This window comes from Ochlerotatus camptorhynchus, unplaced genomic scaffold (genome assembly GCF_037179485.1).
Source record: "Ochlerotatus camptorhynchus isolate MF236.1 unplaced genomic scaffold, CSIRO-AGI_Acam_v1.1 ptg000228l, whole genome shotgun sequence".
Lineage (NCBI taxonomy): Eukaryota > Metazoa > Arthropoda > Insecta > Diptera > Culicidae > Ochlerotatus > Ochlerotatus camptorhynchus.
Window position 1 is genome coordinate 1,387,401 of NW_027040718.1, and position 12,805 is coordinate 1,400,205.

Sequence of the window (12,805 nt, forward strand, 5' to 3'; positions counted from 1 at the left end):
ATGCAAAGTGATTACCGTTACCCGCTCTCACTCTCCGATCATTTTTGATTACTCTATGAATCAATCGCCGCTGAAAAGGGTTAATGCCATTAAGGATCTTGGGTTCATCATGAACGGTTTAACGAGCACATATCCATGACAGTTGCAAAGGCCAACTCCATGCTAGGATTTTTGCGCCGCAATACTGCACAATTCGACGACGTGTACGCCCTAAAAGCGCTGTACTGCTTTATGGTTCGCAGTGTTCTTGAATATGGAGTACAAATTTGGGCTCCATATCATGCTGTCCATGTACTGCGCATCGAGATAATCCAGAAACAGTTTATAAAGTTTGCATTACGACGTCTGCCATGGACAAATCCAGATTGCTTACCTCCGTACGAGCATAGATGTGCGCTTATTGGACTGCAAACACTAAGAAATCGCCGAGTCGGGAACATCAATTTCCACACTTCAGCTCGCCGACTCCGCAACTATTACTTTCTGTGTACTCCCGGACATCGTACTGCTTACGGTTATAACAATCCTCTCGATAGATGTTGCAGACTGTTTAATGATGTGTGTGATGTTATTGATTTTAATATTAGTAGACCAGTTTTTAAGAATAGGATTAAGTCACTTTAAACAGTCTGTATGGCTAAAATATCAAAGATGGTGGTTAAATAAATAAATAAATAAAGTCTGGTACCATACCGCCATATTATCTAGCCATCTTCAGGATTCGGGGTCAATATCAAAGTATTCGTAACTTCAGAATCTTTTGGAGCTTCGAGAACATTCGAAATTTTAGGAAATAAGGAATGGTCCTGAAACTCTGGAAAGTACCAGCTCTGTAAACTTTCTGACCCATGGGAGCTCCCAGAATGTCATGATCTCGTGCAATGAACCATCATAGCTCAAGTTATTGAGGTAACAAAAGGAACCTCTGAAATTCAAAACAAGTTTTTGGATTTTGGAAAGTCCTTGAGAGCTGCAGAAACTGAAGTAACTCTCCAAAATCTTCCATTACTTTTAGAACTCCTCACAAATACATGATTTCTCTACTCCTGAAGTTTAGAGGACTGTGAAACTTGAGGAAATGCTGGAACTCTTCAAACGCTAACATAATTTGTCGGTATCACTCTGCTTCGGGTACTTTCAGAACTCTCGAAACTTAAGAAACTTTCCATGTTTCTGGACGTTGAGAATTTCTGGGCATTTAATAAACTTCTGGAACTGCCTTTGACTACTCTCAAATATTAAGGTTTTCTATATTTCAAGAGTTCTTTCAGTTCAGTTTCGGTAGTTTTGGAAATGCGTAAAGTTCCCGGAGCTCCAGAACGCCGAAAAGAATCCGAATTGCTGACACATGCGTAGGGTTCTAGAGATTCCGAGAAAATCGGAGTTGCCGGAGAAATGAGAGTGCTTTTTATTCCGGAAATTCCAATTGTTTTGGGTGAGGAGTTCAATATTCGAACGATCTAAATTGTCCAGAGTTTTGGGAGTTTCGGAACATTGATGTGATATTAAAATTCCCGCAGCTCAGGCAGTTCTCGCTGGACTTTTTAAAATTGATGAACCGTGAAGTTAAATAAAACACTCTCTAAAATCTCCATAATTCTTGTTAATTAAATCTTATTTCAAATTTAACATGACGTTGTCCGAGCTTTGTAGAAAACTAGTAGGGAACTCATAACAAAACTTAATTTGCGATTTAACTTATTTTCCACAGACAACGGACACCTTTAAGCTGCCGCTTCGCTTCGTTTGGGGAGTCCAACCTGTCGATCGGGGCAACTTTCTCGATCCGGAAAAACGAGGCTCGCTGTACTTCGACGAGAGCTTCAACATGAGTGCCCCCGAGTCGCAACAGTGGCTGCTGGGGTTCTGCAAAAGCCTGAAGAATCAGACGTTCTACCAAATGAGTTACGGACTGCTGCTGCCGAACTGTTTCATCGAGAACTTTATCAACTGGATGTCCCGTCGGTGTAACGATTCAATGGGCGAGATCGATAGGACACCGTGCTGCGAAGTGTCGCCGTTTCCATTCGCTCCGGAAGTGTTCGATCAGTGTTTACCGGAGTCGATATCTAGCTTGTATGAAACGCCGCGGGAGTTCTTCATTCCTGGTGTGGCGGGGCCGAAGTTTGCGCGGCAGTCGTTTGGCAATGGGAGCGGCCTGCCCCAGGTGAAAGCTGTGGTAATCGAGTACGAGAGCAATCAGGTATTTACGATGTCATATTCCGAGATTGATAGCTTTGTGCGCACAGTGGAGGCATGGTTTGGGAAAATGTTAGAGGATGCCCCCTCGGGGATGCGGAGCGCGTGGTTCATCAGCGAGTTAGAGTTTTTCGACCTGCAGGATACGTTGTCCACGGGGACGATGGTGGCGATTTGTATGGCGATGGCCGTAGCGCTTCTGGTTTTGCTGCTAGTGACTCTGAATGTGTTGATTAGTTTGTACGCGATAGTGACCGTTACGTTTACGATTCTGACGACGGTGGCCGTTCTAGTGCTGCTGGGTTGGAAGTTAAATGTGCTAGAAAGTGTAGCCGTCAGTACGGCGATAGGTTTAGCGGTAGATTTTAGCTTACATTATGGCGTTCATTATAGACTGTCGACCGATTCGGATCGGAAATCGTCGGCGCATTTTTCGCTGACCAGAATGATTGGTCCAACGGCGATGGCAGCGATCACTACCGGCATCGCGGGAGCACTGATGCTTCCGTCTAGCGTATTGGCTTACATTCAGATAGGGGTGTTTCTCGTTATCGTTATGTCCATCAGTTGGATCTATGCGACCTTCTTCCTGATGAGTTTGCTGACGGTTATTGGGCCGCAGTACGGCTTCGGGCAGTTTCGGTATCCGAAGCTGCGGGGGGCACTGCGTGACAGTGGCAAAACACAGATGGATGGACCGAATCGGTTGAACCACCATAACCAGAATACGGTTTCCGAGCAGCTGCTGTCGAATTCGAGCTCGGCAGCAGGCGAACTGGTGGGCTCGGAATCGCACGAACTCGACTCACTGACGTCCAATTCCATAATCAAACCTATAAATTTGGACATCTCGAGGCCGATCAACTTTGATCGAGCGTTCAAGAAGAAGTATTCGCTGCCGCGGGAACATAGCCCATCGACGGCCAGTGCAATCACGGTCGTGCTGCCAGATGATGTGGATTTTAAGAATGGATAATGGGAACTGTAAGGGTAAGGGGCTCATTATGTGTCCGTTTTTTGTTTGTCACCGAAAGGGACACGGCTGGGTGAAGCGATCAACATGACTACAGTTGACTCGGAAATGTTGGAAATTGTGGAACTGTGTATGCTTGCTCGTCAGTTTGTTGTAGTATAGCCGATAATTTCGGCGTTGAATGTGGCGGATAGTCAATGCAAAGATTCTGTAAACGAGTGCAATTTTTACAACTAACAATATGCTTTTTCTTTTTGAGAATTTCTTCTCTAAACTGTCATAATAAGGCAGCCAGTCATCCCAATCCATTTGAAACTCACTGGTAAACTGTCTTATACCTATATTCGTTTAAACAACGCTGATTCCTTTAGAGGCTTCCAATAATTTTTGGGTGATATGGCGTAGAAAATGAGTGTGTGAATTGTAGCATATCGGAAACTCTATCGAATATTTCATTCTTATACTCGGCTCTTTCGTCTATTCTGATTGTTGAAGGTGTGCCGTACCTATATTAGAATGCAATATTTTCGTTTGTTTGTCGTTTATTGGTTTAGATATTATTCTTGCAAATGCTCATTACAGCTAAAATGCTATTTTTCGGATTTATGAAGCTATGAAATGTTTTAATGATAATTCCTATTTATAAGATGCAAGTAGAGCAGGTAAAGTGTGTGTTTGACACATAAAACCTGTCAATTTAGCTTCCACAGTGTCACAATGAGCAACGTGATGAGCGAGCAATCAGCGATCAATACCATCGCTAGCTGAGACCTTCTGAAAGCAAAATTGACAATTTTTTTATGTCATACACAAACTTTGCCACCTATTCTTGCTTCTTACAAATAAAAATTACCATTATAGTATCTCATAGTTTCATAATTACGAAAAATGGCATTTTAGCTGCAATGAGCAATTGCAAGCCTGTGGATAAGCCAAATTGAATTTTTAGGGCATATTAGAGAGGGTCTAGTATAAGAGAGGAGCGGATTCAAAACAAACTGCCTTGGCAACCTATGCCTAGGTGATTTCATGCAACACTGCCAATGCAATCAAGATAGGCGCTGCTCGATTGGCTCCGGCAAATGGCGACCGTGACAGGACATTTGATATCTTTTGATATCATTCGATTATGCGCGTGCACGCTGGGGCAAATACGGGACTTCTCAACTTGGCGAAGCCTAGAATTATTCTGTCAGGGACATGATAGGTTTTTTTTAAATGTTGATCGATGCCCGCTGGCCTTCTTATCGTTTGCTGACTCCACATTCTGGATCGGTCGTTGACAATTATCGCTGACTCGTCGGTCACTCGTCCGGTCTGCCTGTTGGTGTGGTGAAGAATGGACGTCCTCGGCCATAATAGCTGTATGTTGCGATTCCTGTGGTGTTCGTTGAACTCTCATTTGGTTTGGTAAACGAATTTTCAGTACTAATTTCCTTTTCCTGACACAAATGTATATTATTATTCCGATGATGGTTATTGTCACCGTTGAAAGTCCATTTAATGTGGTCAAAATCCAAATATGTTGTTAGTACTTTTTAAAACTGATGTGATTTTTAAATTTGCGAAAGCTCAATCAATCTTTTGGCTGTAGTTTTTTAATCTAGTTCGTTTATTTGTAAGGCTCAATCGCGTTAGCTTTACGGAGCCGATAATTCTTTGTTCTTTGTTTGTAGCAAAATTCACTTAATCCTATGTCTAGTAGGAGTTGGGCCGAATATTCGCGGCTTACCCGAGGTTAGAGGGGTACATTGTCGATGGATAGGGTCAGGGGAGGAGCTTGGGGGTAGGGTTTCGTTGTCTCATCAGAGCGATGTCGCCAGTATGAACGGTAGTGTGGTTCTAGATTCGTCTGGAGTTCGACCGGCTATGGTGACTAGAGGGCGACGATGAGACTCATCGAGACGGGGGACAAGACAAACAACTTGGCTGTAGTTGTTGATGATTTCTTTGCTAGTTAATCTTTGAACGCTTGTATACATGGTACAATTGTTGAAGGTAATTAGGCAATTTCCCGTTAATTGTGGCCCGCAATCTTAGGAAATCATTAGGTCTTTTACATTATTGATTATCAATTTGTTGTTTGCTAACATCATGACTTGTGAATTAGTTCTTTGGTACATTTGCTTTCTGTACCTTTTGATGATAGGTAGTAGGTAGTTTTTCTCATGTAATGGAATTATTCTAAAAAAAATGCCTTTCTCCAGTGGTCTATTACAAATTTTGTTAATAAATTTATTATTCTTTTTTTTATAAATTTTTATTTTTTAAACTAGTAGTTCTAACCGAATTTTGCACTCCTCAGCGAATAGCTGGTACCTTTCACCTACCTCTTCTATTTACTTATTTTTTTAATGTCATAATTTTTTTTTAGAGTTTAGGCTCGGTGGAACACTATACTTGAGGCTATTTCACTTTTTTATGAGTCTATTTTTATGTACAATGATAGTACTTCCTGTTACTGTATGCTTGATTTCACAGTTAGGTTCGTTAATTGATATTACATAATATGGTCCGATATAAAATGAATCTAGATGGCTGTTTGTTTACCATTCTGGTAAATTTTAAGGAAATTTGTAATCTCATCAATATTGTAAGTTGGTTGGACAATAGTTGTCCTATTAAAATGGGGAAAGGGGTTTTCCTGCAGAATAGAGCTGAAGTTAGCTGTTCTGAAGACCAATTAGCTTTTGAAGAAATGAAATGAATATAATAATCAGCTGAATCTTCAGCTGAATGTACCGTGTCTAAATCGTTACCTTCGTCCATTTGCATCTTTATTATCGTCTTCTCCCTCTTGGTAGTGGGTTTCGAGATCGTTATGGTATTGTTTCGAGTAGTCCGTGACGTCTTCTTGGTTTTCCAATGGAATGGCTTGGTTTTGTACTTGGGGGTCTAAAATAGGAAAAATCGTTATTATTTTCCGTTTCGTTGTTATTGATAAAAGTGTTCAAAGTTGAGGGTGAATTATGTTAGTTACGCAAACTTGGGTTAAGTAAGCGTTTCTAAAAAGGAGTTCGGATTGAAACAACCTACAGGATAGATGGTCCAACTAGAACTGACTTATTTATCTCTATCACCCACCATGAACCCATAATGTTTACGCCTACATAATGAAAGGAATTCACAGTCTAAACAATAATAACACTTGCAATTGTTGCAATATGTTGCCATTGCTGGAATCGGGTGATGTTGATAGTGCGGAAACTGGATGGTTAAGACGACTGGTGATAACTTGTTCCTGGGTTTCGATGTCGTCTTCTACGTCATCTTCGCTGTCTAAAATAAAAGAAATGTTATTATCTTCGAATGCATAAGTATTAAATGTAAGCTCCCGGCTGAGGACGTCGGCTACTACGTTAGCCTTCCCTACCTAGTATATAACTTCATAATCGAATTCTCCCAGATCTAATCTCCACCTCAAAATTTTTGAATTCTTGAAAGAAGACTTTATAAAAGTGAGGGGTTTATGGACCGTTACAAGGGTAAATTTGCTTCCGTAAAGATACGGTTTATATTTTCCAACTGCCCACATGATGACAAGAGCTTCTTTTTCCGTTGTTGAATAATTGGTTTCCGTTTTATTTAACGTTCTACTTCCAAATGCAATTGGCCTTTCGGTACCATTTTGTATTTGAGAGAGTACGGCTCCCAGTGCATAATTACTAGCATCTTATTATGCCCTTTTACAAGTAAGCAGGCTCGCGGCATAATCAAAGAATGGATGCGGTGTCCTCATCTGTTTATCCCAGAGGGCAGAAGAGGATCGCAGAACCTTGGGGAATTTCTTTTCCTTTTAGCGGTGTCCAAACCTGTGTATCCCAAGTTGGGCAGGAGAGGATCGCTATCCAAAGTGATTCTTTGATCGAAAGTATCTGTCTTTATTAATCAACTGCTGGGGTTTATATACGGAGTTATTGTCATAATACATTTTATAATTTGTTGCATTGGCATGGTGTGATTTATATTTAATTACTGTAGGCAAAGTGAGATGCCTATAACGGTGTGACAATTCTATGTTTGTTTCATTGGTGTCAATGTGCTTGCTAGGCTATTAGCGTATTGAAAGATGTAACATGATCCGCGCATTCGGGTTCGCTGTTCTGGGTGTAGGAAAGGTAAATGAATAATTCTGTTTGTCAAGGCTATGGTAGAAGTGAACGCTACTGACGTGAGTGCAATTGCATGATATGCATTTTTCTGTCTTATCGGCAAATTTAGTAAGTTCAATTCTTACAGTGGTGTAAATGATTTAAGCTACATATGACACTACTATTAAAGTGCACGGTTTGTCGCACATTTCTAGTTTTAGGGTAATAAAGTTAGAATAATGCATATCCATATTGTAAATTTTTACGTCCTTGGGTGGGCAACCCCCTGTGTTCCGCTCGTCTCGGGTTGGGGTCGTCCCGATGACGGCTGATCGTTTTCATTTATTTATTTATTTATTTATGTCGTCAATCAATCGTAGACCAATAACAATGAATGCTTATTAACTATGTCTTAAATATTATTGCCTGGCTAACCTTGAAAAGAATGCTTTTTTTAGTGTTATTTTATTCATTGTTACATCAATTGATTGGGAATATGCGTTATAGCAGGTCATAATTCTATTCAAAGGCCCATTTTTAGCATAGTTTGTTCTTTGATTGTTAATGTAAAACAAATTCCTAATCCTCAGAGAGCGAGTGGGAGCATAAAAATTTATATTTTCTAAAATTTCCGGAACATTAACTCTTTGAGCAATAACATCGTTTATAAATGTTATCATGGCAAAGTCTCTTCGTTTTTTCAGTCCATCTAAACTTATTAACAAACATCGCGATTCATAAGATGGAAGTGGTAATCTCGTCCAACCTAATTTTCGAAGGGCAAACAACAAAAACTGTTTTTGAACAGACTCAATGCGGTTTATATATGTATCCTGATACGGAGCCCACACTACGCTACAGTATTCAAGAAGAGGTCTCACATAGGCCACATACAATGTTTTAATAGTGTAAGGATCATTAAAGTGCAGACTAAATCTTTTGATAAACCCTTGCATGTTACTTGCTTTATATATAATGTTATTGTAGTGATCAACAAATGACAACTTAGAGTCGAGAATAATGCCTAAGTCCCTTACTTGATTACACCTTTCAACTGTTTTCTCACCAAGGGAAATTGTGTCATTTACTAAGGCATGCTTTCTTGTAAACGATATAGAATTACATTTACTAACGTTAATCTCTAACAAATTCTTCACACTGTCAACTTCTTGCTGAAATAGCTGCATATCAGATGCTTTAGATATTTCCATGAAAAGTTTCATGTCGTCTGCATATATTGAAACATGAAGCAGCTTCAAAATGTATTCTATATAATTGACAAATAAGATGAATAGTAGTGGACCAAGATGCGAACCTTGTGGCACACCAGATGTTACATGAACGACAGACGACAATTTTCCTTCAAATCTTACTCTTTGCGTTCTCCTTGACAAGTATGACTCGATCCATTGCAGTAGCCTGGTATTAAAACCTAACTTGGACAACTTGAAAATCAACAGTGGTATATCCACTCTATCGAATGCTTTACTAAAATCAGTATATAATGTTTCTACGTAATTTCCCTTATCCATTACATTTAAAGCATATGTTACAAAATGTATCAAATTAGTGGCTGTAGATCGACCTTTAACAAATCCATGTTGTTTACTAGTAATGAGAGATTTAACTTGGGAAAATATGTTGGCATTAATGATGGACTCGAAAAGTTTGGGAATAGTAGATAATATAGCAATCCCGCGATAGTTTGTGATATCCGATTTTTTTCCCGTTTTTAAAAATCGGGATTTAGAAAGATTCCTTCCAAATCGGAGGCAGCATACTGGCGTTTAACGATGAATTAAACAACCAAAATAAAGGCTTTACTAATTAATTTGAAAGTGTTTTTAGAAGAATAGGTGGTAAACCATCTGGACCAGCGCCTTTTGACGTATCCAAGGACTCAAGAGCATGCAAGATTTCTTTGAGGGATAAATTGTTAACTGTAATATCCGTTTCTTATTTACAGGGGTTATCGAATACATTTTTCCTATTAGACAGCTGGGGCGACAACAATAAATGCATCCTTTGCAGTTTTACAAAATTGGGTTTTTTCGCCTAATAAACATAAAGCACTGCGGCCGGTACGGGTTTCGCTGTGCGAGGTAAAAAGTGGTAACGAGTAGAGAGACTGAAGTAGAGACACAGAAGGTGTGCTTCTTTAAGCGTAATTATAATTTGCTGCCTGTGGGATATGTATGTAAATTAGCTATGGGTTTGTTCTCATGCTACACCATCCCCCTTAGAGAGAATAATGTAACAGGGTGGAATTATTCAAACATAAATGGTCTTTCCCCAATTGTCTCGAACATTTTTATTGCTTGTTGATTTTGTTCTTTTTTCTTTTTTTTTTTTTCTTTTTTTTTTTTACTTTTTTATTTTGCCTAACCGAATTTCGCACTCTCAGTGACATTGAGAACTTTCACCCATTCCATTTTTTTACTATTTTTTTTTTACTTTCTTATGAAATTGGGCTCGGTAAATGGCTTATTTTTTACACTTTTTGAAGGAAAAAAAAAAATTTGCTTAGTTTTTGATCAATCTGTTTTTATGAACTAAAATTGTTTTTCCTGTAGTTGTATTTTTAATCTCGCAATTTGGTTCACATATTGATATAACTTCGTATGGTCCAAGATAAAATGGATCTAATTTCCTCCTATTTTCATTTTTCAAAAAAACTAAGTCTTGTAGTTTGATATAAATTGGGTTTAGAGTTTGTTCATGTTCCTTTTGTCTCTTCATTTTTTGCTCTATTAATTTTGCTTTTGTTATTTCGTGAGCTATTTTTAATTTGTACTGTAGTTCATTCTTAAACATATCAAAATTATAAATTGGTTCATTAACACTGTCGAAATTGTCTTGTGGGAGGTTTGCTTTTTTACCGAATACTAACTCAAATGGAGTGAAGTTATGATCTGTGTGGGGTGTAGTGTTGTATGAAAATTCGTAATATTTGACCCAGTCATCCCAGTCTGATTGGTGTTCATTGGTGAATGACCGCAGATATTCGTTAAGACATCTGTGGTTTCTCTCCAATGATCCAATTGATTCTGGATGATAAGGTGTTGAAAATGTTTGCTTTATCTGTAGGAGTTTGCATACCTGCTCAAGGATCTCATTTTTATATTCTGTTCCTTGATCAGATCGCAATTCCATAAAATGTCCATATATTAGAATAAAGTTTTCCACTAGGGTTTTCGCTATAGTGTTGGCTTCTTTATTTTGAATCGGAATTACTACAATATATTTGGTTAAATCGCACTGGATTGTCACACAGTAGCGATTGTTATTAATGGTTCTCGGTAGAGGTCCTACCGTATCTATTGATATGATCTCAAATGCTCTCGATGGTGTTGTGGTGATAACCATCGGTTGTTTTGTATGCTTGATAATTTTGTTTCTTTTGCACAATTCGCAGCGCTTTACGAATTGAGCAATAGACCCTTTCATATCACGCCATTTATAATATTGACGAACACGTTGGTACAATCGGTGTTGTCCTACATGTCCTCTTGTGGGTGTGTTGTGGTGATTATGTAAAATTGTTTGAATTTCGTTAACATCAGTAATGAATTTTGGTTCCTTAAAGATAATTATTTGCAAATCTTTCAAAATGTTATTTGCCATTAATTTAAAGTAATTTAAAGGTACTATTTGAAAAATTATATCCTCTGCAGAGAGCGCTATTTTATGCGTACGTCTTGATTTCGTGATTTTCTCAATTTCTGGAAGAGCAAATTCTAGCATCTGACTTCCATTTCTTACATCTTGATGCACTTGTGCGACAAGCTTGTTTCTTTTTGTCACGTTGAATTTTATTATATTGTCCACTACGGCTGTCGACAGTTTTAGTAAATTTTTTATTTCCGTAGGACTCTCGGCTTCATATATGCGGGGTTGATCAGACTCCCTTTTTTCATCTTCATAATTTTTATTTTCCTTATTTTTATTCGGAGATATCGATTTTTTCGTCATCGATCTCGTATTAACTAGTAAAATATTAGCTTTAAGTTGTTCCGATGTAGTAACAATGCGTGATAATGCGTCTGCTGCTACGTTTTCCTTACCTACCATGTATACAATGTCGAAATCGTATCCTTCTAGATCGATACGCATCCTCGTCAATTTTGACGTTGGTTTCTTCATATTAAACAGATAGACAAGAGGTCTGTGATCTGTTCTTACTGTGAATCTTCTACCATACAGGTATGACTCGAAATGGTTAATAGCCCAGTGTATGGCTGTTAACTCCTTTAGAATTGTTGGTTTGTTTCGTTCAGCAGGAATAAACGTTTTGCTTGCAAAAGCAATCGGTTGATCTCCCGCTTCAGCAATTTGAGACAAGACAGCTCCACATCCAATATCAGAGGCGTCTGTCGTCAGTATAAATTGTTTGGTAAAGTCCGGGTACTGCAATATTCTTGGTGACATTAGTTGGTATCTCAAGTAATCGAATGCTTTTTGGCATTCTTCTGTCCATACAAAAATTGCATTTTTCTTCAATAGTTGGTTTAGAGGGTACGCAATTTTTACGAAATTTTCGACGAATTTACGATAATAGTTGCAGAAAGCAACAAATCGTCGTACATCGTCTGCGCTTTTGGGTACTGGATAATTCCTAATAGCTTCATATTTCGAATCATCGGGTAAAATCCCTTTGTCTGTTATCTTATGACCGAGATATGTGACCTCAGTTCTAAGAAATTTGCATTTTGAAATGTTTAGTTTAAGGTTATAGTGTCTTAAACGTTCAAAGATTTTCTCTAAATTTTCCAAATGATGTCTTAATGAGCATCCGATCACAACTATGTCATCTATGTAAATGAACGCACGTTCCGGCGTTAAGCCAACCATTGCGATCGCCATCATTCTTTGAAAGCTATTCGGGCTAATATTCAGTCCAAACGGCAATCTTCTGAATCGATAGTGACCGGAATTCGTTGAAAATGCAGTGAATCTTCTAGAATCCTGTTCCAATGGGATCTGATGAAATCCTGACATCAGATCTAGCGTGCTAAAGTATTTCGCTCTACCAAGTTGATCTAAAATGCTTTCGATTCTTGGTAGAGGAAATTTATCTGGCATAATCTTTTTGTTCAGTTGGCGGTAGTCGATAACTAATCGCAATTTTTTGTCTGATCCTTCTGATTTTTGAGGTACCAGAAGAATCGGTGAATTGTACGATGAAACTGAAGGTTCGATTATCTCTTCAGCTAACATCTTTTGTATTTGTTTTTCTATTTCTTCTCCTTGGGAGTGAATAGTTTTGTAATTCTGGATATACACAGGAACATTGTCGTTAAGGCTAATGTTCTGTGAGTAAAAATTATTTGTTGATAATTTTTCATCTTCTAAGTGGAATATGTCAGAATAATCTGTAATTAATTCTTCTAATTTAGCTCTTGCATAGGGTGGTATGTGTTCAGTATCTATTTTGCTTAATATCCGTTTACATCTCTTTGAGTCGATTTCCTTATCTCCTCTAGTTGGAACTACATGAAAATTCCGAAATGGTTCTAATTTAGGTTTGAAATCTGAATATGAT

At 38.4% G+C, this 12,805-nt stretch overlaps 2 protein-coding genes across 2 annotated transcripts in view; one reads left to right on the forward strand and one right to left on the reverse strand.

The window, feature by feature from the left end:
- The window catches only part of disp (dispatched), a 37,365-nt gene extending 32,658 nt beyond the window's left edge, over positions 1 to 4,707 (forward strand). The window contains exon 9 of the mRNA XM_065225342.1: positions 1,712 to 4,707. Coding sequence (XP_065081414.1) covers positions 1,712 to 3,175 — 1,464 coding nt within the window. The 3' untranslated portion in view covers positions 3,176 to 4,707. The remainder of the gene's footprint in view (positions 1 to 1,711) is intronic.
- LOC135704000 (uncharacterized) overlaps positions 1 to 12,805 on the reverse strand; it is a 383,333-nt gene that overhangs the window by 34,473 nt on the left and 336,055 nt on the right. The window lies entirely within an intron of this gene.